At 36.5% G+C, this 26,176-nt stretch overlaps 2 protein-coding genes across 17 annotated transcripts in view; one reads left to right on the top strand and one right to left on the bottom strand.

The window, feature by feature from the left end:
• Positions 1–26,176, bottom strand: part of tns1b (tensin 1b) — a 228,962-nt gene that overhangs the window by 41,295 nt on the left and 161,491 nt on the right. For all 16 annotated transcript variants that reach the window (XM_079880479.1, XM_079880488.1, XM_079880489.1 and 13 more), the window contains 11 exons: positions 24,064–24,235; positions 23,924–23,974; positions 23,710–23,832; positions 21,553–21,617; positions 21,075–21,158; positions 17,365–17,477; positions 16,198–16,258; positions 15,793–15,868; positions 13,030–13,159; positions 12,112–12,177; positions 11,884–12,000 (listed from right to left, as the gene is read on the bottom strand). In XM_079880479.1, the coding sequence (XP_079736605.1) occupies positions 11,884–12,000; positions 12,112–12,177; positions 13,030–13,159; positions 15,793–15,868; positions 16,198–16,258; positions 17,365–17,477; positions 21,075–21,158; positions 21,553–21,617; positions 23,710–23,832; positions 23,924–23,974; positions 24,064–24,235 (1,058 nt within the window). The remainder of the gene's footprint in view (positions 1–11,883; positions 12,001–12,111; positions 12,178–13,029; positions 13,160–15,792; positions 15,869–16,197; positions 16,259–17,364; positions 17,478–21,074; positions 21,159–21,552; positions 21,618–23,709; positions 23,833–23,923; positions 23,975–24,063; positions 24,236–26,176) is intronic.
• Positions 6,872–26,176, top strand: part of mettl5 (methyltransferase 5, N6-adenosine) — a 410,912-nt gene continuing 391,607 nt past the window's right edge. Inside the window, exon 1 of the mRNA XM_079880500.1 lies at positions 6,872–6,889. The gene's annotated coding sequence lies outside the window, so the exon portion shown is untranslated. The remainder of the gene's footprint in view (positions 6,890–26,176) is intronic.

Below are 26,176 nucleotides of genomic sequence, written 5' to 3'. Positions count from 1 at the left end.
TTTGTAAAGGTCTCACAGAAAACAAAAAATGCATTGAGAAACATTCAACTCAAACAGCAGCTGTTATTAGCAGTCATAACATTTGCAATCAGATTCCAGATCATTTCAAGGGGACCTCTTATACGCTTTAATACTTATATTTCACATTGTTGCAGCACCTTTCATCCCAGTCTGTCAGTAACACTATGTTTAGTTTCTGTTTCTATAGACCTTATTTACAGCAGCGCCATCTCTTAAATGGGCTGTATTTATTTATTTATTTATTTTTTATTTATTTAATATGTTTTTTGGATTGTTCTGCTCGAAACACTGGAAAAATAACTTTCCAAGAAATTTGAGTTGACAAAAAACTCCCGACAATATAAGCTGTGGAAAATTTGAAGAAATCTAGGAGCTTTATACAGCTTTTTACAGCGGATGCCATTGGAAACACGGCAAGTCTATCCCTCACAGCCTCACTTTCATTCCTGTCATGGCGCTATGAAGTCCCTCCTTCTGAAGAGCACAGCGTGCTCTGATTGGTCGACTGGATCAATGTGTTGTGATTGGCCAACCGTTTCGAGCGTGTTTGGGAAATGTCACGCCCCTTATTGTAACTACGAGTTTCAACACACTGATAATTCAACTCAACCAGATGTTGCCCTTTTCTTGCGTATGCTTCGGACGGTAATTATTTAAATGAGTTTTCCTCTATGTTCCCAGAGGAAAACTCAAGGCTACAATCAAGACGTTTCGGGGAGTTCAGAAACAGTGATATAGAGAATAACTCCCTTTGGAGTGGACTTTGTAACTTTGCAGAGCTTTTTTCATGCTCAAACTGCCACATTACACACTAAAGAAAGTTGAAAATACATTTAGCAGGACCAACTCTTCAAGATTTATCTTTTAACCGATTCAAGGCAAATGGTGCAGCATATCTGCCATTTTATCCCGTTAACTCATAAGAATTGTATATGCAGGTTATGCCGTAATGTCGTCAGTTATGTCCTTGTGGAAACATGGCTCTATTAAAAGTTTACATATGGATCCCTGACCAGGTATCCATCAAACCAGTAACTACGTGAGGAAATCCCAAAAGGTTTCTCAATCAGCGTTAATAGAAGACGGGTGCACATAACTAGACTCTCAGTCTCGTAAATATCAAGACCACCGCCATCTGTCACAGGTCACTGAGAGCTATTTAGGGGGGGAATATCTAACCCGTGCTGAGCTATGCACGTAGGCCTCAGGAATGCTGGAGAAACGGGACAATCTTGTCTTGTAAAGTGTAGGGGAGTGGAGGTGGAGTGTTGATCGGCCGCTAAACGAGTCCTCGTGCTCCTCTCCACGGTAGTTAAATCTAAAGACAAACACAGACGACGAGAGGGATCTGGACAGCAGCTGCAGGCATGTCGTGGGTGTGAAGGCAAAGGTCGAAGGTGAGATGTTATGATTGGCTATATGTGAATCCTCCTGAAGGCCCCGAACACAGCCTGACAAAACAGCCTACAGAAGACACACGCTGAACAACTGAGTCTCTGTGTAAAACTGGACGAACAATTCAGGAACATTCTGGGCATGATGTGCACACAGGCCTTTCATAAGATCTGACATTTTCTATTGTGCAATGAGTTTGGAGTCAAAGCAGTTTAATTCCAGGGATCTGAAGGGACAAATCTAAAGTATGTTTACATAATATGGACACATTCTGTATGTATACAGCAGAGACTGATCTGCCCTGTGATCTGGGATGAAACATGCACACATCTCATGACAGAAGATCTAAGGTATCAGATGTGCATAACAGTTTGTATTCAGGAGCACTGTAATGTGCGATTAGGACAATGCTAAAGGCCCTGGTCAGCCAGGGTTACATTTTGATGGTCCACTTTAGATATTCTACTAACTATAAGTAACTTTGCAACTACATATCAACTAACTCTCAGAGTATTAGTAGACTGTTAGGGTTAGTAGAATAAGTTGACATTTACTTGCAAAGTTACTTACAGTTAGTAGAATGTCTAAAGTGGACCATTGAAATAAAGTGCTGCCAAATTCGGCGCTCCGAACCCATCCTCATCCCCCTGCACCCTGTGTGTGTGTGTAAACTAGCTGTAGCAGAGAATGTTTCCTTTGTGTCTGGGAAAATCTCACAAACCTTGTCAAGAACATTTTCAGAGTTAATCGTTCACTATTATATTTTGCCTAAAGAATATTAAATCTAATTTTGCTGTATTGTGATATTATTATCATGACAACCAAAATCAATTTTGATTACTGTAATGCAGCGGTCAGGAAACTAAAGAATTTAGGGGATTTATGTTCCTCAGTTGGTAATTCAACCTCACAGTGAAAGCCCTGCACAAATAATTCCATATTGCAACTTTTTTATAGTTTGTTGCATATTTGTTTGCTTATGGAAGCTTGTTTCTGCCACAAAATAAAACATTTTAAAAGATAATTGCGACTTTTTATTTCACAATTGCGAGTTTACATTCTGAGAAATAAAGTCAGAATTGCGTGTTATAAAGTCAGAATTGCGAGATATAAAGTCAGAATTGCGTGTTATAAAGTCAGAATTCTGGCTTTTTTTCTCGCAATTGCGACTTTATATCACGCAATTCTGACTTTATAACACGCAATTGCGAGTTTATATCTCTCACAATTATAAACTCACAATTGTGAGATATAAAGTCCAATTCTAAGGGAAAAAAAGACAGACTTTTTATTTATTTATTTTTTACCACAGAATAGTTTATATCTCACAATTCTGACTTTATTACAGGCAATTGCGACTTTATATCGTGCAATTCTGACTTTATTTCTCAGAATTGCGACTTTATATCCCGCAATTGCGACTTTATTTCTCAGAATTGTGACTTTATATCCCGCAATTGCGACTTTATATCACGCAATTGCCACTTTATTTCTCACAATTCTGACTTCATATCTCGCAAATCTAATTATTATTATTTATTTATTATTCAGTGGCTGAAACAAGCTTCCATATTTGCTTTTAGTTGTCTAAGGATCAAATAAATTTACTATCATTGAAATTTTATTAAAAAGAAAATTGTTTTATATGTATGTATGTATATACATACATATATATAAACACAATTTTTATTTTATTTATTTATTTATTGCTGTGGCTCTTTTGGAAAAATGCATTAACCAAAAATAAAAAAAACTGGATCTTTGTTTAAAAGGTTCCTGACCCTGACTGAGAAAAAAAGTCCGTCTTATTACTGTACGGTGAAACAAATAATGATATATGATTTAAATGGTAAAGTAATTTACATGGCAGTATTTACTGCTTAATGCATGCTTTACAGATCACAATATATTAATTAAATATATAATATAATATATATTATATTATATTATATTATATTATATTATATTATATTATATTATATTATATTATATTATATCATATTATATTATATTATATTATAATATTAAATAAAATAAAAAATAAAAAAATTTAGAAGAAAAAAAAATGAGTAGGAAAGCTTAATAATCATGAAAATAATGGCAGTGTAATTGTAAAATACCAGTACTTGTAAAAAACCTTTATGGCCCTTAAAGTATGCTTTTTTTTTTGTTAATGCAAAATATACTTTTAAATTAGATATAATATTATTATTAATAACAAAATTATATTGTAAAGCATTACAGTAGTACATCATGTTTGTAACTTATTCTGATTCAAAATCATCAATTTACAGTAAATCGCTACTGAGAATTTTAAAGTATTTTTTTACTCCAGACCTCACTGAATAGTACATTCCTGTAGGAGACAGGAGTTCAGGTTTGGCATTTCCTGATCCCAATCCCTCTTTTCTCAGCATCATTTCCTGTCCTCAATCTACTAATCCCATCAATATGAGTATAAAAGGCCAAGAAAAAGCATTATTCCACAGCAGAATCCTGTCCAGAGTCAGTATGTGATGATCAGGAATCATCTTCAACGGACATTTCCATATCATTTTCAATTCCAGCTTATCTGTGAGTGAGCCGTGGCTTTTCCCATTGTATCAAAACCACACGACAAAAACATCCGGATGACCACACACGTGAGCAAACAGTCCTCAGGTAGTTAAATCCTTCAGAGGGGAAACACGAAAAGTGCACCTCTGGTGTCATGTGTTAACAGATGGTGACAGTAAAAGCCTAGCATTGTGATGACAGTGCAGTGTCTCTGTGAACGCACTGATGAGAACTAAACTACAGCGTGCTGAAAGGGTTAACCGTCTCATTTTGTTGGCAAAGCTACTGGTTTCTAGCCACATAATATAGAGAGGCCCAGCCATCCATCGCAAGAAGGTTTTTAATTGAAGCCAGCTTGATGTGTAGACACGTTTATTACGTAACAGTTAGACTGCCAGCCACACAAACAGACCATAATAAAGCTCAGCTTTGCACAGCTGAACTCCAAAATGCAATTCAAACACCAATCCTGCAACAACTGTGATGAAACCGTAGCAGACGCTCTGTTTAAGAGCTTAGCTTAAATATGTACTAACCGCACTTAGTCTCATAATAAGGAAATCAGCTGTGCCTGCAAAACTTTGGGAAAAGAAAAAAATACAGTCTGAGTTGGTGAAATTAAACACAGCCAGTGAGATTAATTTAAAAATGCATTTTTTTTTCCTAAATGCATGCTCAAAACCTGTTGGGTTCCCGTTCATTCAACCTAAGTATATTAGCACTCTCAGCCTTGAAAACACATTTAAATTGTTGGAAGTTCTGCAGCCTAGGAAAACTTCATATCATGCTTCAACAAAAATAATGAGAGAGTGATCATACTTTTGGCATATGAGGGCGACTCTTTATTTATTGGCAGATCTTAAAAAAAATAAAACTTCTTCAAACTATACTTCATCTATATTAAAACATATCACATTTACTAAAATATAGATCTGACCACTGACCACAGACTTGATCAACTGTAAAATGAGTTTTAGTGTGAAGCGGATGTGTGTGTGTGTGTGTGTGTGTGTGTGTGTGTGTGTGTGTGTGTGTGTGTGTGTGTGTGTGCGTGTGTGTGTTTGTGTGTGTGTGTGTGTGTGTATGTTGACATTAGCTAGCAGTCAATTAACTCAATTTAAAATAAATTTTTTTAAAAAAATTATAAATATCACCATAACATTTTAATGTTATTATTTATTCATTTTTAGTTTAAAAAAAATCATTCAGTTTTATTTTATTTTTTATGAAAACAATAAAAAAAGGAAAAATATAAAAAATACAAATAAAGAAATCATGTAAAAAAGTTAATGATATTTCAGATTTTCAAACAGTCCCACTGGTTGGGGGACAAAATCATTGTATCTGACAAATATTTGATAAATTTCACCTAAACACAACAAAACCAGATTACAGTTTAAATATATATATATAAAACATATATATAACATATATAACAAGTTCCCCAATTCACAGAATAACCCATGAACATATAACAAACCAAAGCGTAATGCCATTTGTGGTTGACAAGTCAGAAAATAAGTTGTGAGAGGACAAATCATTCACACAACTTTACCTCAGAGCAGATCAGATCTACTGTCAAGCTTCAACATTCCTCTCCAAACACTTCTTCTACCTCTCCTGGGCTTTTATGGTCCAAAAAAGACTGTAACTCTGACAGTCCAGTCTGATGTGTGTGTAGTGAACAGAGACGCTTCGCTCTGTCACTCTCCCTCCAGTGACTGATAACAAAAAGGCTTTTTGGTATCCAAGCTGGAGGAGTTGGCTCTTTTTCACACACCATTTCTTTCAACGCCTCTCCAATCCCATCTCCCCGTCGTCACACTTTTCTTACCCAACCATCCCAAAAATGCTGTGGGCAGGGCCTTAGCCAAATACGGGAAGGCCACGGTAAACAAGAGCTCAGCGCTGCCTCCTGACTCCCGAACCCCAAGAGTCAGAGACACCCTCAATGACACTGATGGACAGAGCGATTGTTTTTACAGTCACAAGACCACAGACAGTTACAGTACATGCCAATTCTAATGTCTTTATGGACTTAATGGGCTTTTTTTAACAACATTAAGATGTTGGGTTAACATGTGCATGTACATTCTGTATACACATTATAATATACACTATCATTCAAAAGTTTGGGGTCAGTAAGTATAATATATTAACACTTTTATTCAGTAAGGATGCATTCAATTGATCAAAAGTAACAGTAAACAAAATATTTCAATTTCAAATAAATTCTGTTCTTTTGAACTGTCTATTGATAAAAGAATCCCGGTTTCCAAAAACTTAAGAAGCAGCACAACAGGTTTCAATATTGATAATAATAAGTATTTATATATTAATAAGTAATAATAAGTAATAAGTAATAATAAATATTTTTATTTTTTTAGAGCAGTAAATCAGCATATTACAATGATTTCTGAAGGATCATGTGACACTGAAGACTTGAGTAATGATGCTGAAAATTAAGCTTTGCATCACAGGAATAAATTGGGGTTTAACATATATTCAAATAGTAAATGGTTATTTTAAATTGCAATAATATTTCACAATATTACTGCTTTTACTGTATTATTTGAGTAAATAAACACAGCCTTGGTGAACTTCTTTCAAACTTCTTCCAAAATCTTACCGACACCAAACTCTTGAATGGCAGTGTGCATATTATAATCTGTATATTAAATTCATATACATTTTAAACTAAAAATCTTGAAAATTATGGGCTCGAGATTTTCGGTTAAAATAATTGTTTGCATAATAATTTAATATTATACAACACTAATAAGTTTTAACCATTTCAATCACCACGGTCGTAAAAAACTCACTTGCGGCGTCCTCTTCCCCCTCTCTACCGCTGCTCATGTGCGTTTGTTATGATCGGAGCAAGCCAACTGTATCGTGTGGAGCTATGTCTACCGAGGTGGGTAATCTGGTAATACATCATACATGCGTGTGTGTTTATGTCGAATTGCTGTAAAGCAATTTGTGTTTCGCGCTCTCGCTTCTCACGAGACTTCCAATTTCTATCTTGCCAGGACGGTAGTCCCCAAGTTGCAAGGTTGGTTTTCCGCCTGGGAACGCTGGGGGGAGCGGGGAAAGTCACCAATATCACCAGAACAGGTTGTTTAACCATCCAAATGAATTCTAGACAGTTTTATTAAGTTAAAAAAGTTACCAAGTTCTCCTTTAAGAACAAATTTTCATTATCAAAAACTCAATAATAATTCCATGTGAGCAAGGGGGAATGTTTTATTTATTTATTATTTATTTATTTATATTTACAGAACATATTAAATCAAATCATGCAAATTATTCTAATTGTTCTTGACAGCCTGATTTGTAAACCTGGCTTTGAAAGTAAGACACAGAAAGCTATTCTGATGGATTCCAGCCCAGCATTGCGGCCAGCTAGTGTGTGGTTTCTGATGTGTACAAATATCAGTGGACCAACAAAGATTGGCCTTGTTTTGCTCTAAGCTTGCCAGCAGCTCCTGTTAAACAGAGAAGTGCTATCTGTGGTCAAGGCATGAAGCCGATAAGACATCAATTACTGAGCCATTAACATCCAAGAAGAGATAAAGCATTATTATCTTAAAATGCTGCCCTCTCATTTGTGGGCTGGTCTACTCTAATTATGGCGCTCGGTCCAATAGATAGCGACTTACTTACTTCTCTAGTACTGGAGGGAACAAACACTGTATGGCTGTGATTCTTAGTAGCCAATATAAGATGCATTAATGTTGTTCACCAAAACAATTATAGTCTGAAAGCATTACTTGTGTCATTTTCCAATGGAAAACACAAAAGTACAATAATATCCACCTCCAAAAAGCACTATAAAAGGATCATAAAAGTAATCCATACACAACATTACAAATCTTCTGAAGTCAAGTAATAGCTTTGAGTGAGAAACAGGGTGAAATGTTTCATTTGCACTTGTATGCATTCATTGAGGCAGGACGACTCAAGACATGGCATGCAGGGTTTGACTTCAGCAATCCCATAAATCATTTGTGCGAATAACAACTTATTTTTTGGTCTGTCCCACAGAAATGTTGTATGACTTCAGAAGACTTGGAATATAGTACACAAGTCACACAAGTGTAACTTTGAAGCTTAAAGGGTTAGTTCACCCAAAAATGAAAATTCTGTCAGTAATCACTCACCCTCATGTTGTTCCAACCCCGTAAGACTTTCGTTCATCTTCGGAACACAAATGAAGATATTTTTGATGAAATCTGAGAGCTGTCTCACTCCTTTTGCTAGGTAATTGATATCTACCAGCCCAGAAAAGTTAGTAAAGACATTGTTAAAATAGTCCAAGTGACTACAGTGGATCAACCTTAAGTTTATCAAGCGACAAGAATACTTTTTGTGCGCAAAACCCCCCCAAAAAATAACGACTTTATTCAATCATCTCTTCTCTTCCATGTCATTCTCCTACTCTGTTGACGTAGTGTAACAGCGCAGCGCTTCTGGGTTGTACGTCATTGGCCAATGCTGGTCATGTGTGTGATGCGTGTGATGCTGGCCAATAGTGAGCCTACGTTCTGACGTACAACCCAGAACCCAGAAGCGCTGTGCTGCGTAACCATGACGCAAGTTCTCTGTTCTTGGTCTATTAGTACCAGTCATTCTCTACTCTGACAATGTCAGCCAGTCCTTCAGTGTTGGCATGAGCTCCAGCACAAAGGCATAATGTCTGGCTGCTTATCATGTCTCTAGAGTCGGTCCCAATCGCTCCATGGAGATGTTTGACTGTGTGATAGGCATCTAAATTCATTTGCAAATGTGCCCTTTCCATTCAGCAGTCCTACTGACTGAAGACAGTCTCTGTCAAGCATGCAGAAGTGGGCGGTATGATCAAAACTTCATATCAGGATATTATATCTCTCTCTTTGGGGGGGTTCTCAAAGAAGCTTCCAAAAAATGTATCACAGTTTAAACCAAAAAAATAAAATATGAAGCAGCACAACTGTTTTCAACATTGATAATAATAAGAAATGTTTCTTGAGCAGCAAATCAGCATAATTAGAATGATTTCTGAATGATCAGAAAACTGAAGACTGGAGGAATGATGCTGACAATTACATTTTAAAATGTGTTCAAATAGAAAACAGTTATTTTGAATTGTGAGAACATTTTCAAAATATTACTGTTTTACTGTATTTTTGGAGGAAATAAATGCAGCCTTCTTCCAAGAGTCTTCTTTTTAAAAACATTAAAAATCTAACCAACCTCAAACTTCTGAATGGTATTTATAGTATCCGTAGCATGTGGCATCTCATAAATGCACCACTGCCAGGTGATGCCAGGGGGCAGTTAGAGGGGCTTTGGGGTCTTGCCTCCTGACCAGAGATTTGGATTAGTTTACACCCCTCTTAAAGGTGGCAGCCTATTTCTGCCTGCCCTATTTAAAGAAAGGACTGGTCAAGAGGCTGGCAGACTTTATAGCCTTTATAGCCTGTCATCTCAAATGGCTTCAGCGTAGAACAGAGTAGAATTTAAATGTGTGCTAAACTGACTGGAGCTCCTAAAATATGACCCTAGGGATATTAAAAATAACACAACGATACAGTCTCGACAGTTTTAAAAGTATTTTTTGGATGGCAATAATCTAAACACACTCTTGTTTTCGAAGATAAAATAATTTATAGACGTAGCTGTTTTGGACATTGTGATCGGACAGGAATGGTCTAACTGTCTCCTCGCTGCATGAATTGCACAATTCTCAGCCAACGCCTGGAATATTTCACAAAAGGCCACTGGAAGTCGATGAGGGAAATGGAGGCTTGGGACGCAGGGTAGTGCGGTGTGACTGTGGTCAAATTCCCACAGGCAAACTGGGCTCTGTGTGTTCTCTATTCAATACTGGGATTGTACCAGCCTCCAGACCACCCTCAGTACTTTTTGATGAATAACACACGCATGCACGCACACACACATACACGGCAAGATCTAGTTGAAAAATCACCATTTTTAGTCTGATTAACTGGTGCTGGTGAACTTATTCTCCTACTTTCTAACCATTCATGCAATCATTGCAATGCAGTGTAATTTATGGCAAAATAAATAAATATGTAAATAAATATATAAATAGCTCAAAGCATTACATTTTTGAACCACCATAACTGTTCCAGGTTCAACAACGGTATATTGACAGCATTCGGGGACCCAATATTTTCTGAAGAGACTCGATCGCTTTATATGGTTTTTAGAGTCTCTTTAAATAGGCCAGTTTTATGATCTCTTTATGAACTTTTTGAAGTGTCAAAGTGGTAGTTGCATAGGTGTCAATGGAGGGTCAGAAAGCTCTCAGATTTGATCTAAAAGATCTTCATTTGTGTTCTGAAGATGAACGAAAGCCTTACAGGCTTGGAACGACATGAGGGTGAGTAATTAATGACAGAATGTTCATTTTTTGGGTGAACTAACACTTTAAGTCTAGCTTTGTGTGACTAGTTGCCATTTCACCCAAGCATGGTTGGAGAAGACTTTATTATGTGTCACTACAACATTTTATAACGAATAGTAAGTAAAAAATAAAGCAGTCTATGATGAGAAAAAAAGTGTAACAGGATGTTAAACTAAAACATATACTTCCAAACCTCGACAGAATTCCATACATATCCTCCTTGAATTCCTCGCTCTGACTTTCCCTCTCCAGAGAGCTGACCCACCAAATGAGGATGTCTCAAAATCGGACAACAAATCACATGTTTGAGGAGCAGAAGCACACCACAAGTCAAAATAAGGAGGCTCGTATCTTAGGCCACAAGGGTGTGAGGACAATTCCAGTGACACTGCGGTGCGTGTGTGAACTCTACTCGACCTCGTGATTTGTTAAAGAGCAACACTACAAACTCGTCTGATTAAATCAGTCCCTGTCGCATGCACGGATTATCATAGTCGTGTACACAAACAGCTCTGTCACAAAACTTTAATACAGCCAGAATGCTGATGAACTGATGGACTGACAGATGACCCGGACACAGACTCTCTGTGAACTCTGAGTGACCAGACTAAGGAAGCATCCTAAGTGTCATGAAACCTTGTACTCTGATCTTGCAACATCTGTGCACAGCGCACAGGAGACTCGACTCACAACTAATTTCAATAGAGTTTGGTGTAAGAATATTGCTAAGCTAGCAATACTATAGAGTGCAACAATCGGGATCCGGAAGTAAAAACGCCATTCACTTTCTCCATAGGGAAATTGATTTTTAACGATAACCTGCAAACCTTTAAAAACAGACCTACTATGAGCTACTAGGTTGTTAATCGATGGTATTTGCTTCATGTTGAAGCCAGCATTATTTCAGCCTATTTTTTAAATAATTGTTTAACAGTGGAAAAAACTACATTACCCATAATGCAGAACAGAAAATTCCACCAATCAGAGACTCAAAGCAAGCAAACACATGCCAAAAGAGCCGTTTAGCTCCGTCCACTCCCATGAAGCGCTGCGAGTGATAAAGTTTGTAGCTGGTTGTACAAGGCTTTAACAAAGACTTTATTTGAATTCCTATGGAAATGTAAAATATACTTCTAGAACTCATTCCACTGAAAAAGGGGGTGGGCACTTGCAATATATACTCATAAAAATACATAGAGGAGCGGCTTCTTTGTGAAGTTAATGTCAATTGACAGCAATTAACACTAAAATTGTTGCAATAAATAATAAAATAAAAAATAATTAACTAAATAAATATGTAAATAATTCTTAAGTTATTAATTATAAATGATGGATGGATGGATGGATGGAAAATATTAGAGATGTGAAATGTGAAACTGGTATATTTGAATTTGTCTGAAGCAAAAATAGAACTGTTTTACTACCATTCTGGCTTCACTGTGGGGAAAATCGAATCATTTCCATTCATTCGTTGAAAATGAGACTATAGTTTCACTCACCTTCCATGGAATCTTCACAGCGCTGGTTGAAGTTCTCGTAAGAATCCCAGCGAATCAGAGATTCTTGAGTATTGTAGTCCACAGAAACACTAGGCCCGTTCTCAAGGTGGTCCATTCCTATGACAGAACATCTACGGTCAGAAGCTTCTGGGCTCAGTATATGCCCTATTTACAGTATTTCTGTGATTCTTTATTAGCTGAAAATTAGCTGAAGAAAAGAATTCTTACCTTGGATTTTTTCTGGACCGAAAGAAAATACAAATTCCACTTTTCCATATTCAGGAAATCTGTCATCTGAAAAAAAATAAAAATAAATAGAATGACCAAAGCAGTGTCATCAATGCAGCCGATTTAATAAAAATAAAATAAAAAAATAAAATAAAATAAAATAAAATAAAATAAAATAAAATAAAATAAAATAAAATAAAATAAAATAAAATAAAATAAAATAAAATAAAATAAAATAAAATAAAATAAAATAAAATGTATCCGTTTACTCAGTTAGCAACAAAAACATCAGCACAGGAATATTACAAAAAATGAAAAGATTAACTAACGACAAAAGAAAAGGAGATAGAAAAAAGGTCAAAAAACTGTGTGGTTCCACTCTCTGATTGCCTGACTGTTCACTCAGAAAACTTCTCCATTCTCGCGAGATTATTCCAAACAATTAAAGGTACATGCAGTTAAAGGTAAAAATGCGATATCAGTCCTCTATTCCCAAAATATCACCAAAGTAATATAAATGCACTCTAAATTATCCATACACATTTTAGATAATTACAAAATTAACTCCTTGCATTACTGTAAATATTAACTGCATCAACTTGTAAATACTGTAAATATTACCTTCAATTTCCTCCACAAAAATGAATCATGTAAATTACTATTTAACGCATAAATTAAAATTATTTATCAGTTAACTGCATTTAGGCTCCTACAAAAATAAAATAAAATAAAATAAAATAAAATAAAATAAAATAAAATAAAATAAAATAAAATAAAATAAAATAAAATAAAATAATAAATAAAAATAAATAAAATAAATAAAACATGAAACCAACCAAATCTAGTCTCAGTCTCAGATGGCACAGCATAGTCAATAGTCGGACTATTCAAGACCAAACCAAAGCAAATCCAGCATACCTTTAAATGTTTCATCAAGCTCATCTTTGCCAAAGACGATGCCTGGGTCATGAACAGCACAGGTGTGAAACTGCACTCTGAATATGACATCACGGGACGGGCTGCGGAAGCGTTTGTGATAGCACTTGAGCTGTGGAGGACATGAGAAAACACACATAACAGGTCAAACACACAGAGACTGAAAACAGCAGAAGAAATCAGTGTAAAGGGAGTAATCTTAATTACAAAAAATATATATATTTTGACTTCTCTAAGTAAGAAATAAAGTAAGCAAATAAATAAATAAGTCAGTTATCAAGCTAAATAAGTTTTGACTTAAATTATATGTATAAATAATAGTTAAAATCTAATAAATAAGTCAGTTATCAAACTAAATAAGTTATTAATAAATAAATTATAAATAACAGTAAAAATCGAATAAATAAATACAATTATTGTATTGCAGTGTATTGTGTTTGTAGTGACTTTCATAGAAACGTATCAACGCTTTGGAGGATTGACTGGTATTTTTGTCATGTTGTCTAAAGCATAAACCAAATTGTTTTTTACCACTTTTCTCGGTGGACTGTTTTCTTTCTGGTTTTGCAATGCCAGTGTAATTCCTGTGAGTGGAGTTTGCTTCACTCAACCACGATTTATGCTTCTTTGTTCAGAAATTATTTTCTGTGGTAATCGACATGGCACAAGTCGTATTGAACTTGTATTGAACCCAGAACATTCCTTTAAGAGCATGGCAAATCATTCAAATGCAATCTTGCGTCAACACACGCACATTCTGCACAGAAAGTTCTATTCATGGGCTTGGAACAGATTGTTTGAGAGGTTTTGGATGCTGGTCGCCTCGCCTTCCCATGGTGCATCAGAGCCAGAGATGTCAGTACAGTGAAAGTATGTAAAACAACAGAGCCTCTCCAAAACCCAGACAAGGACATAAAAATGTCCTCACTGGCCACTGAGGAAACTGTATCCCTCTTTCTGTTGCCCAAAATAACTATAATTAACCTACTTAACTTAGGGCAGATGGACATAAAATGTACAGCTTTTCAGTTCGGAAAGAGTGAAACAAAACAAACACGACCAAATTGAGGAAGATGGGGGTTGGCAAAGCATGCTGCGGTTTTCCCAAACTGCAGCAGAGACTCAGTCGCACACATGGGGGGTCCGCTCCGGAAAAAAACGCATCTCAGTCATTCACAATCAGCAAAATGAAGCTTTTAAAAACAAAGCATTTATCTGAGAATGCAAAAACAAATGATGACGGCAATGCAACATTTTTACATTTTAATTTCCTCCTTAAATTTCACTCAAATTATGCTGATAATATAATCAAAAGAAATGCAAAATCAAAGTATTCTCACTTATGATCTCAGCTGCATTTGATCCTCAAGGGAAGTGTTTTTTTTTTTTTTTTCATGCGAACACCTACATTGATCTATAATATGCTTTGGCCAAAGCTCAATGCTACAGTTGTGGTTCGTGTTCGGGCGAGAGTCCTCTATAGATCAGCTCTGATTGATTTCAGACAGAGTGCTCCTCTATGAGCACAGCATTATGATAAAGCACTCAGCTCGTTTTGGCTTTCTCTTCCAAAAAGCTTTCTGGGGTTAAATGCAGAAAAAAAAAAAAAAATCTATGCAGAGAAAAGTGTCTCTCATCAGGAATAAATCTCTGATGGATGGGCCTCTAGACATCCTGCTTTATTATTGGCGTGTGTGGCTCTGAGAAATGCCCATAAATGGAGGAAAAACCTGTGCCAGATTTAACCCCACAAGTCAAAAGCAAAAAAAAAAAAAAAACGGTATGAAATTACATTTTACATAGAGACAATTAGACTAAGAGACATAGAGACTAGACTAAGAATTAGACAAAGAGACTAATTGTTTTACTTTTGAGTTGTTTTGTTATTCCATTATTATCAGTGATTACAGTGTTACAGAGTAATTGGGAGTAGGCTTTAACATTAACTCTATTAGTGAAAATGTAACATTGTATTATATTATTATTATTATTGATATTGTTTTTAACAATGTCCACATTAATAAAAAAATCACTTTTTTATTATTTATCATTATTATTCTTACTATTATTATTTTTATTTGGTTTGATCGTTTTGTTAATGGTTTGTGTGCAACATGCTAATTATTATTATTATTATTTAAAAAATGATAAAGGAAGTAAAGCAAAAAATTACCATTGTGTAATATAAAATAAAATAATATATAATATAATATAATTAATATATCTTAACAGTCATGGAAATAATGTCATGAACTTTATGGTTCGAAAATAAACTTCATTTTCTTGATATGAAAAATAGGATTCTTTTGAATTAGGCTTGACATATGTGACCCTGGACCACAAAACCATTCACATGGGTCAATTTTTTTATACACCATCTGAAAGCTGAATAAATAAGCTTTCCATTGATCTTTTTCCATTGATGTATGGTTTGTTAGGATATGACAATATTTGGTCGAGATACAACTATTTGAACATCTGGAATCTGAGGCTGCAAAAAAATCTAAACATTGAGAAAATCGCCTTTACACTGTTGTCCATTTATGTTCGTGATTGTGCTGAATTCACTCACAATTTTTTTTATATATATATTTACGGTAGGAAATTTACAAAATATCTTCATGGAACATGATATTTACTTAATATCCTAATGATGTTTGGCATATATACCCGTGCGACTTATGACTGGTTTTGTGATCCAGGGTCACATATGACCAGTGCATGTTGTGTGTGATTCATTCTTACCAGAATGTCTCCTTTCAGGAGCAGGCCGGGTTCGATGGTGATGCAGATGCTGGTCTGACTGTCTCCATGGACGTTACTGCAAATATCAGTCAGACACACACCCGTTAACCACAAAAAACCTCACATAGAAAAACATTTAAGTGATTAATGCATGACTTTCTATTTGTATTGAATTGAAAGGGTCATCTACAAAGCTGTAGTCTGAGAGCATGGGGGAAGCTACAGGGGCCGAGTTCAGTGATGTATGGGAAAAGCACATGCGGGCTCCTCAGAGTGTGTGTGTGATTCAGAAGCCCCCAACCCCCAGACACAGAGGGCCGCCTGTGATTGGACGTCCTGAAGGCTGGGCTACATGCCAGGGAAGCATGAGCAATACCGTGTAGGAAAACATGGGGTGTTTCTTACTAGATCCCAGATGTGTAGACGGGCTGCATAGCCTGGTAGATCTTGAGGAAAGGGCGGCAACCTGAGAAACCATGAGAGAGAACAAAAACAAAATGTTAGTAGAGCTCTAAAAGTGGAATATCTAAAGGTCTTCGTCGTGGAGCAGAAAAGCTCTCTCTAACTCTCTCAGGCCCTGTTTATACTAATTATATTAACATGCGTCCCAGATGATACCATCACAAGCAGAGGCAAGACTTTCTATGATGTTTCTAGAATGTTTTGGGGTATTTACACTATTATCTCCAACGTGTCTCCTGAAACTACTTGTGATCTGGTTTTGTTGAGGAGAGGGTCTGAGATATCATGACTACATGTACGTACGACTTATTTATGCTGACCTTCTGTTCTATTGCATGCTGACATCACTCAAACCAAAGACGTTCCATTTATATTGTTCTAAATGTTTTTATTGGACAATTTTTTCAAGCAATTGTTCAAACCACTTAAATAACTTAAATAACTAACTCCTAATAATATTTTTTTACTTTAAAAATAATTTATAATGTAAATTTCACAGACGATGAAGCACTTTAAAAATTAAATAAACAATATAAAATATATTTTTTATAATATATATGTTTTATTTTCTGTATAAAATGTAAATTACACACACAAATTTTTTTTGTGGTGAGGAGTAAATGATGACAGAATGGGTGAACTATCCCTTTAAAATAATCATAGTTTGTTGCTATGTTTATATCTATTGTAGTTCAATAATCTGTCAATTCGAACAATTCGATGTTGGTGCTTTTTGTCAACAATATATATATTTATTTTTAATCAGCGGACCACTTAGAAAACTTTACGGTCCATCATTCTGAGAACGCCATACATAACTGTCTGGGGAGGATGGATTTGATTATACTACAAATATGATGTGGTCACATGTTTCTCTGACTACGCCCGACTGTGGTTTCAATGATCAGATTCCGGACCCCGTCTACAGCTGTATTTAGCGCTGACCTCTTGTGATCGGATCACCCGAGATGTGTGTAATAGAGCAGCATGTTGTCAGTCTGACAGGAAGGTGTCAAAAACAGCAGGACTGGAGACGGACCCCAGAAACCTGCCTTCAACACCTCCAGGAGCCACTGACAGATGGCCCACAGCCAGAGAGATTGGGCTCACCTCCTTTGGACTCGAAGTTTGGGATCCCGTGCATGATCACGTGGTGCAGAAACAGGGGCTTGTTGTTGATCTTGATGTGACCGGAGAGCAGACCGCTGAAGTACTGCACATACCTAGAGCAAAACACAAGATTATCAGAAATAAACAAAACTAGTGGACAACAGACAACTGGGGAGGACTAAGATATGAACAAGTGTGTACTAGAGATGTCAAAACTACTGGTTCTTCTATAACAAGCCATTCAAAAAATACATCCTTTACAATAATTACAGTAATCAGAAAGATGAAGAATCAAAAAGAGCAGAATGATGGCAGCCTAAAAGTGCACGTATCTACGTTTGAGTTCATCACTTTTGTATTTTTTTGTAATATACAGTACACAAAATATAAAAATGTTTTATATATAAAACTTGCATATATTAAACTTACATAAAAATATATAGTAATACTTAAGTTAGTTGATTAAGGCATTTGCATTAATCTAGGTTAATGTTAATTTCTACATATACTGATGCATTTTTTTTTTAAAGTAAAATTACCATTAGTTAAAAGTTAACAAATTAAACCATATTTCTGTTACTATATACAGTATATGTTTACAAACAAAAAAAGAAATATGTCTAGAAAAATAAGAATAATTCATATTTACTGAATATTTTGTATATTTGCCATTTTAAAATAAAGGACCTTTTGGACATCATGTAAGTTTTTGCTGTGGTATTAAACTTTTATCGAGAATCATAAAATTTCAATGGCATTGCTATCTGCTACTGAATTTATCGTGACAACCATCCGTTTAAGAAACACAGATGCACCTGTTGTATAATCTTGCTGAGTGTGTGAAAGTCTCGGGTTTCAAGCAAAAGACATATTCATGTGAGTGTGTATTACATAACATACTATCTAAACACTGTTGACAACACCATTTAGGGTCATAAGACGGATTCATCTGCAGTTGAGGAGCGTTTTGCTGTGTTTCCGAACCCTTAGCACAGATGTAAGGCTTTATAAACAGGAAAAAGCATTTTTCTTCTTTAACGTTGAGGTTGTGTCTCTGGAGAGGGACAGTGACCAGTGTTGCTGCATCTTCCTGGCAGATCGCCCGAGCCCTGGGTTCCCATGAACATTCAGTTGTTCCAGGGCCCCTCTATTCCAGAAATCACAAGCTTCTTCTTTCGTCCTGGAGCAAGCTCTTACCATGACTCTGCTTTTCCATTTTCCATGAAGGGAGCACAAGTATGTGCCCCAATGAAATCTAGTTTTAATGAAGCCTGAAGTGCCAGTGCTTCCATATACAGATGGAATGCTTGATTCTGTAAAAGCGGCACATCCAGGGCCAAGTGTTCCCTTATGAGGCATAAATGGGTGTGTGTAGATGCATGTGCTCCAGCACAAAAGTGCATTTACACGTTTATCAGCGTAACTGTACATTGGGGTCCAAAAATCATTGAAAATACTAGTGGAAAAACATTATTTTCTTTAATATCAAATTTTTGTTGCAAAATATATAAATCACCATTGCAATCTGAGTGAAAGGTTGAACTGGAAAGCAATGGAGCTGACATGACCAAAACCTATAATTCATGTTCTCCAGCATAATTTTGAGATGTTCCAGAGAACAGCAAGAACATTTGTTCAAAGAACGTCACATGATCAATACTCCTCATTTTACTTATTTAAATGGGACCTATGCCCTTTTTCAAAGTCTTGAGTTTGTTTTTGGGGTCAACTAGAATAGGTTTTCATCATTCATAATTTTTCACATATTTGACATTGTTGCAGCACCTCTCTTCTTAGGCTTTCAGTAACACTCTGTTTAGTTTCTTCTGGTTATCCCCTCCTTTCGTAAAGTGCAATGTGCTCTGATTGGTCGGCTGGCCCAGTGTGTTGTGATTGGTCAACCGCTTCAAGCTTGCTTGGTAAAATGTCACGCCCCTTACTGTAACCGTGAGTTTCAATACACTACTAATGCAACTCAACCTGGCCTCGCCCCCTTTCTTTTTGCGTATGCCTTTGGCAGGAATGAGGAATATTGTGACGTGTGCATTCCTGGAAGAAAACAATCGAGGTGTTTCAGTGTTTACTGATATAGAGAATAACTCCCTTTGGAGTGACTTTGGGCTTTGTAACTTTGCAGAGCTTCATGCTCAAACAGCAACATTACACACTAAAGAAAGCTGAAAATTTAAAAAAACGCATAATAGGGCCCCTTTCATTAATGACCTAGAAACAATGAAGAATCTGAAATATAGATTTTTTTTCATGCAAGTCATAACTATTCTTGTGTATAAATGTTTAAAAATAATAAAACAACCAAGTTTAGTCTTGATTTTTTGGACTCCACTGTACATATAAATCTAAGTAGCAGAACTGGCAACCACTTCTGTTTAATTATAACTCAGGAAATAATAACCCAAAGGGCCGACATCCCAAACATGGCTTTCCAGTGTCTCTCCAGAACATATTTGCGAAATAATCATATAGGTATTCACACACAAAAATCTTCCACAGCTGGAACGTGATTATGAGGATTTGAGAAATGAAAATATATACATATACAAATACATGTACAGTATATATTCATGTGCATATGCATATAAACCAGGGTTTCTCAAACTCGGTCCTGGAGGGCCGCTGTCCTGCACAGTTTAGCTCCAACCCTGATCAAACACACCTGAGCAAGCTAATCAATGTCTTCAGGATCACTAGAAACCCACAGCTAGGTGTGTTTGATCAGGGTTGGAGCTAAACTGTGCAGGACAGTGGCCCTCCAGGACCGAGTTTGAGAAACCACGCACACTACCATTCAAAAGTTTGGGGTGAGTTAGATTGTTTAATGTTTTTGAAAGAAGTCTCTTCTGCTCACCCAGGCTGCATTTATTTGATCAAAAATACAGTAAAACAGCAACATTGTGAAACATTATTACAACTTAAAACAATTGTTTTCCTATTTTAATATGTAATTTATATCTGTGGTGCAAAGCTGAATTTTCAGCATCATTACTCCAGTCTTTAGTGTCACATGATCCTTCAGAAATCATTCTAATATGCTGATTTGCTGCTCAAGAAACATTTCTCATTATTATTATTATCAATGTTGAAAACATTTATGCAGCTTAATTTTGTGGAAATTGTGATAGTTTTTCAGGATTCTTAAATACAGCATTTTAACAACTTTTGTAACATTATAAATGTCTTTACTGTCACTTTCGATCAAAGTGTGCCCTTGTAAAAGTATTAATTTCTTTAAAAAACGAAATATTGCTGACCCCAAACTTTTGAATGGTAGCATATTTTTTTCAGTATTAGCAATCAGAGTGAATTTGATTGCAACTGCAGCAATAGTTTGAGCACATCTGATCTGAGACCTGGTTGTAGTGAGAGATATGTCATTTGCTTATACAGAATGATAGTGGCGGTAATGAGGCAAGATCAGACATGATCCTCAGAAAGAGATTACGTAACTTTTTTTTTTCCTTCTCATTTTAAGGACACACCACACTGCCATATGGTATGGTTAGGTAAACAACACATAACTCAACTTAACCTAACAAAACTCCACAAACATCGTTTGCATGATTGGGGCACCATTATCTGGAGGTGAAGCTCATAAATTTGAACAATGGCTGAAACTGAATGCTCACAATGAGGGTCAAACTCATAAAGCACAAAGATAAGAGGTCAGATGGGGAAAACAATGCACAACTGACCTTCTCTGGGAAGGCTGACCCACAGGAAGCACTTTATCTTCATAAAACCTCTTCATGGCAAACCTGTCCAGAGCCTGGTCCGCACTGCAGAGGCACAGGAAACACGTTTGGGGAAATTTCTCCAACACATTGCAAAAAAAGACGACATATTCTTAATGAGCATCTTTGTCTAGTTTTCCAGTAAACGCATCTAAATCTGCTTCTTGAATTTACTGGAAGCTTTCTGTTCATAAAAATAGCACTTTTTGCATTAGAGATGAATTTGATCAGCACTTAATTTGAGTCTTGAGACAAATCCTCCTTTGTAAAGTGATGCGTTTTGGCAGTTGTTTTTCCCGCCGCCCCCACCGCTCATGTGTTACCTAACCTAACGTGTGGCCAGTCTTGTGATGTGGGATTAAGGTCTTTCCATAATAAGTGTTCAGAGGAGCATCTTTAACTCAATAAACACAGACAGTACGATGTCTGCATGTCTTACCTCGCCGATATGTTGCTGTAATGCATGTACGCAGCCACAACCACCCCAGTTCGACCTCGGTTTCCCTGCATGAAGAGAAGCAGATGGGGTTATCAAATAATGCAGTAGATTATTTCATGTATATCCATCATATACGTCTAAATATTAGAAAAAATGTAACACATGTTTTTTTGTTTTTAAGATGGAAGTCATATTAGTTTGTTTATATTTAAGTAACAAACTATTATATACGGATTATATACGTCACAATTTACAATTAAGTGAAATTCTAACCTGGAAATACTGTCAAGAAAACACACACACACACACACACGCACACACAATTACTAAAATGAAAATGGAAAAAATAAAAATGTATTCAAAACACTAATAAATACAAAAATACTTTATTAATGGTAATGACTAAAATAACAGTAAAAAGGTACATCAGAGCAGCATGGATAGCAAAGTACAATGCAGAAATACAACAAAGTATTTCATCTATGGTTTGAGTAATTTTGAACACAGTTGTGCTTTTTCTGAATGAGTGAACATTTCCACCATCAAGCCATCGCCTCGTCTTTCCACTGTTACAAAGAACAACACAGGTTGCCATAACAATACAATGTTTATGGTTTCTTGTTAAAAAGGCAGCATATTTGTGTTTATGACATTTCTGGCCCTTTATAAATCCAGATCACAACCTCTCTTGGCAGTGTTCCACTTCTTAGGCCACTGAGAAAGCTCTCATGAGGCGCTTTACGGATAGTAATGGGTAAGATGCACTTTGAGGGTGTGGAAAGAGTCGGGTGTATTTGAAATCAAGTGGAAATACAGTGAAGTTTTCAGGATTTCAGGATAGACCTGCGACTCACTGAGAACCAGTGGTGTAGAAGATAACCCACAGACTCCACAAGAGGCTGGTTTCTGACGTTTATACTCACAGACAGAATCCCTTTCATTAGAGAGGCATTTAACAATACCGCTATCCTCAAAAACAACATTTTACAATCTAACTTCAAAACGCATTGTCATCATTCTAATGTTTATAAGTGGTAACCAGCAATGTGACTTAACCAAATCAGAGGGCGATGAAAGAGTAAATTCAAATAAATTGTTTAAGAAAACAGATTAGCTTGAACCTCAAGACTGGGTCAGGCAAAGGCTTTCAAAACAATGGCGAAGTACTAACTTTACAAGTAAATTCAGTCATGTTTTCTCACGTAAAGACTTTAAAATTGCTTCATAAATCTCACTGTTCAGACCACCATAACCTTTGGGCGCACACCACCCCAGGTTTATTAGGAGTAGCATGAGAACGCCATCTACTGACAAAGCACTATGGGTACTATTTACAGTAACTATAGGCCTACTGTGCAGAGAGAAAACTACTATGCAAACATCAGTTTCAAAACCTATTGAGCTTCCTTGCTGGCTATTGAAGGAGCATCAAAACTCTCATGATACCTTGTGAGACTCAAATCACAATAGATATCAATAACAAGTAACACATTAGCATTTTGCTAAGCTAACAAAACAATACTTTAATATGCATTAAAACATGTAACAAACAGTAATACATATTATTTCATTTTTTCTTTTTAAATCAGTATTAAATGATAGACACACACACACACACATACACTGTCCGGCCACAAAAAAAAAAAAAATTGGATTTAAATAGACAGATGCTTAGAGTCTATGATTGGACCATTATTGCTGTGATTAGGCTATTATATTTCAAGCCTGTTATATGTTTGGCAACAGTTCTTCTAACCCTAATTGATGGAGTGCTTGACTCTTGCATTGTCAATACAAGATCTTGAATAATAAATTGATGCACCTCTTGATGGAAATAACATCACAACATTTATTTCCATTAAGAGGTGCATCAATTTTTGATCAAGATCTTGTACTGACAATGCAAGCGACTTTTTTTTTTTGACCGGGCAGTGTATACATAATCATTAGATTACTAGATTTACAATTACATCTATAACTGCAATTCTTTTGCATTGGTAAACACCCTGAATAGATTTCTTTACAGTGCATTATGAGCATTGCCTGTTGCATATATCTTTGGAAGAGCCTTCAAATCATTAGTGCATTTATAATGCCTTCAAATCCAGCTCAATGTGTTTTTTTATTACATGCTGAGAACAACAACTAAAACAGTACCTTATTGTGTAAGACCACCACATTGTGACTGTCAGCATTCATCCAAGTGTCCATGGCTTTGCAGATGCTGCAGATCTTATCCAGAGCTGGAGCGTGATGGTCCGGCCAGCCAAAATCCAACACCTCGCGCAAACAAACACACAACAGCATAAGTAAGACCAAAAGGAACCAACATCTCTACATTAGATAACATAAAACAGTAAACTCTACTTACTTTGGGATTCAGCTTGGAGATATCATATCGCTTTTCACTGAGGTTAAACAGCTGTAAAAAATAAAATAAATAATAATGTCTAAAATGGACTAATCGAAATAAAGTGTAACCCTCAAAGCTATCGAGTTTTGAGGTCTCACCAAGTAGTTGTCACCATGTTTGGAGCGTAGCATGGTGGCCACCTCCTTTATGTTAGCGCTGTAGCTCGGTTCTTCTACATTACTGGGGAAGGTCACAGAAATGATGCGTTCTGTAATGTAGACCAGGTCCACCTCATAGTTTTCCTCCATGGCCTGGATCAAACTCAAACTCCTGCAAAAATTAGAAGACCAGATAACGGTAAGAGAACATTAGAAATAACAATGCATGTCTACAGCAAATCATTTGCTTTTTTCGGTGTGCAACAAAGGCAATTCACAACATTCACTCAGGCACAGTCTTGTGTCTCACAGGAATCATGAAATCACCATGTTTTTTCAGAAGAATGCCTCACCTCAAACATGTCAGCGCTGAACAGTCTATTAAACACATATCTGATGTTCAGTATGGTTTGAATAAAATATAGTGGGGAAAGATTGATCGCAGAGATAAACAAACGAGATATGAAAATATCCTGCATTCCGTGTGTGCAGCAGGGCAGACAAAAGAAAACAATTTGGTCACTGGTGAGGCGTAGGTCTGCCAAGGATGTAACCACAATCAGACCCCCATCTCTGACCTCACTCTCTCCTCAGGTCTGGATTTCAAGGCAATCAGAGAGAAGTACAGCAAGAAGACGGCCATCTTTAAATCCAGTGCTCCGTTCCAAAACCTACTGTAGTAAGCTTCCTAAGTAGGCAGCATTTTGGTGTGCTCCCAAACTGAAAACTGTTTTAAAAAGTAGCCTGAATTCTATTTTTGGAGGATCCCAAAATGCATTGTGACTAGCTTAAAAAAAAAAATAGTTAAAAAATATGAAAAAAATATTGGGTTCTATATCAAAGAGAATGAATCTCTCTCTCTCTCACACACACACACACACACAAAATTGAATGCAATATTTTTTTTTTTTTTGTCAAAATGTATTCTGGTATATGTAGTACAGTGGCTTACGAAAGTATTCAAACCCCATCATTTTTTCACATATGGTTATGTGGCTGCCTTATGTTAAACTAATTTAAATTAATTGTTTTTTGTCGTTTTTTTTTTTTCTCACATCAATCTGCACTCCATACACCATAATGACGAATCAAAAAACAAATCTGTGACAACTTTGCAAATACTGAAATAAGTACATTGCATAAGTATTCAAACCCTTAACTCAGTACTTATTTAAAGCACCTTTACAGCCTCAAGTCTTTTTGGGTATGACATGACAAGCTTTGCACATCTGCATTTGGGGATTTTCTGCCGTTCTTCTCCTCAGATCCTCTCAAGCTCTGTCAGATTGGATGGGGACCGTAGGTGGACAGTCATTTTCAGGTTTCTCCAGAGATGTTTGATTGGGTTCAAGTCCAGGCTGTGGCTGGGCCACTCAAGGATATTCACAGAGTTGTAAATAAGCCACTCTTGCATTGTCTTAGCTATGTGCTTAGGGTCATTGTCCTGTTGCCCAGTCCGAGGTTCTGAATGCTCTGGACCAGATTTTCATTAAGGATATCTCTATATTTTGCTGCATTGAGCAAGTTCCCCAGTCCCTGCCGCTGAAAAAAAAAAAAACACAGCTGATGCACACCACCACACTTTACTGTTGGGATGGACATGATACTTGTAAATGAGGTTCATCAGACCAGATAATCTTGTTTTTCACAGTCTGAAAGAGTCCTTTAGGTACGTTTTTGCTAATTCCAAGTGGGATTTCATGTTGTCCACTGAGGAGACGTTTGAGTCTGGCAATTCTGCCATAAAGCCCAGATCGCTGGAGTGCTGCAGTGATGTTTGTCCTTATTTTAGTTTCTCTCATCACCATTTATGACCATGGAGCTCAATCAGAGTGACCATCAGCTTCTTGATCACCACCCTCTAACCAAGGCCCTTCTCAATCGATTGCTCAGTTCAGCTCTAGGAAGAGTCCTGGTTGTTCCAAACTTATTTTACTAAGGATTATGGAGGCTACATGCTTCTGTGAACCTTCAATACAGCAGAAGCTTTTGTAGCCTTCCCCAGATCTGTGTCTCGACACAATCCTGTCTCTGAGCTCTATGGGCAGTTCCTCTGACCTCATGGCTTAGTTTTTGCTCTGATATGCATTTTTAGCTGTTAGACCTTTTATTG

The sequence above is a fragment of the Squalius cephalus genome (assembly GCF_949319135.1).
Source record: "Squalius cephalus genome assembly, chromosome: 9".
Lineage (NCBI taxonomy): Eukaryota > Metazoa > Chordata > Actinopteri > Cypriniformes > Leuciscidae > Squalius > Squalius cephalus.
The sequence above is the reverse complement of the archived record's forward strand: the minus strand, read 5'-3'. Positions and strand labels throughout refer to the sequence as shown.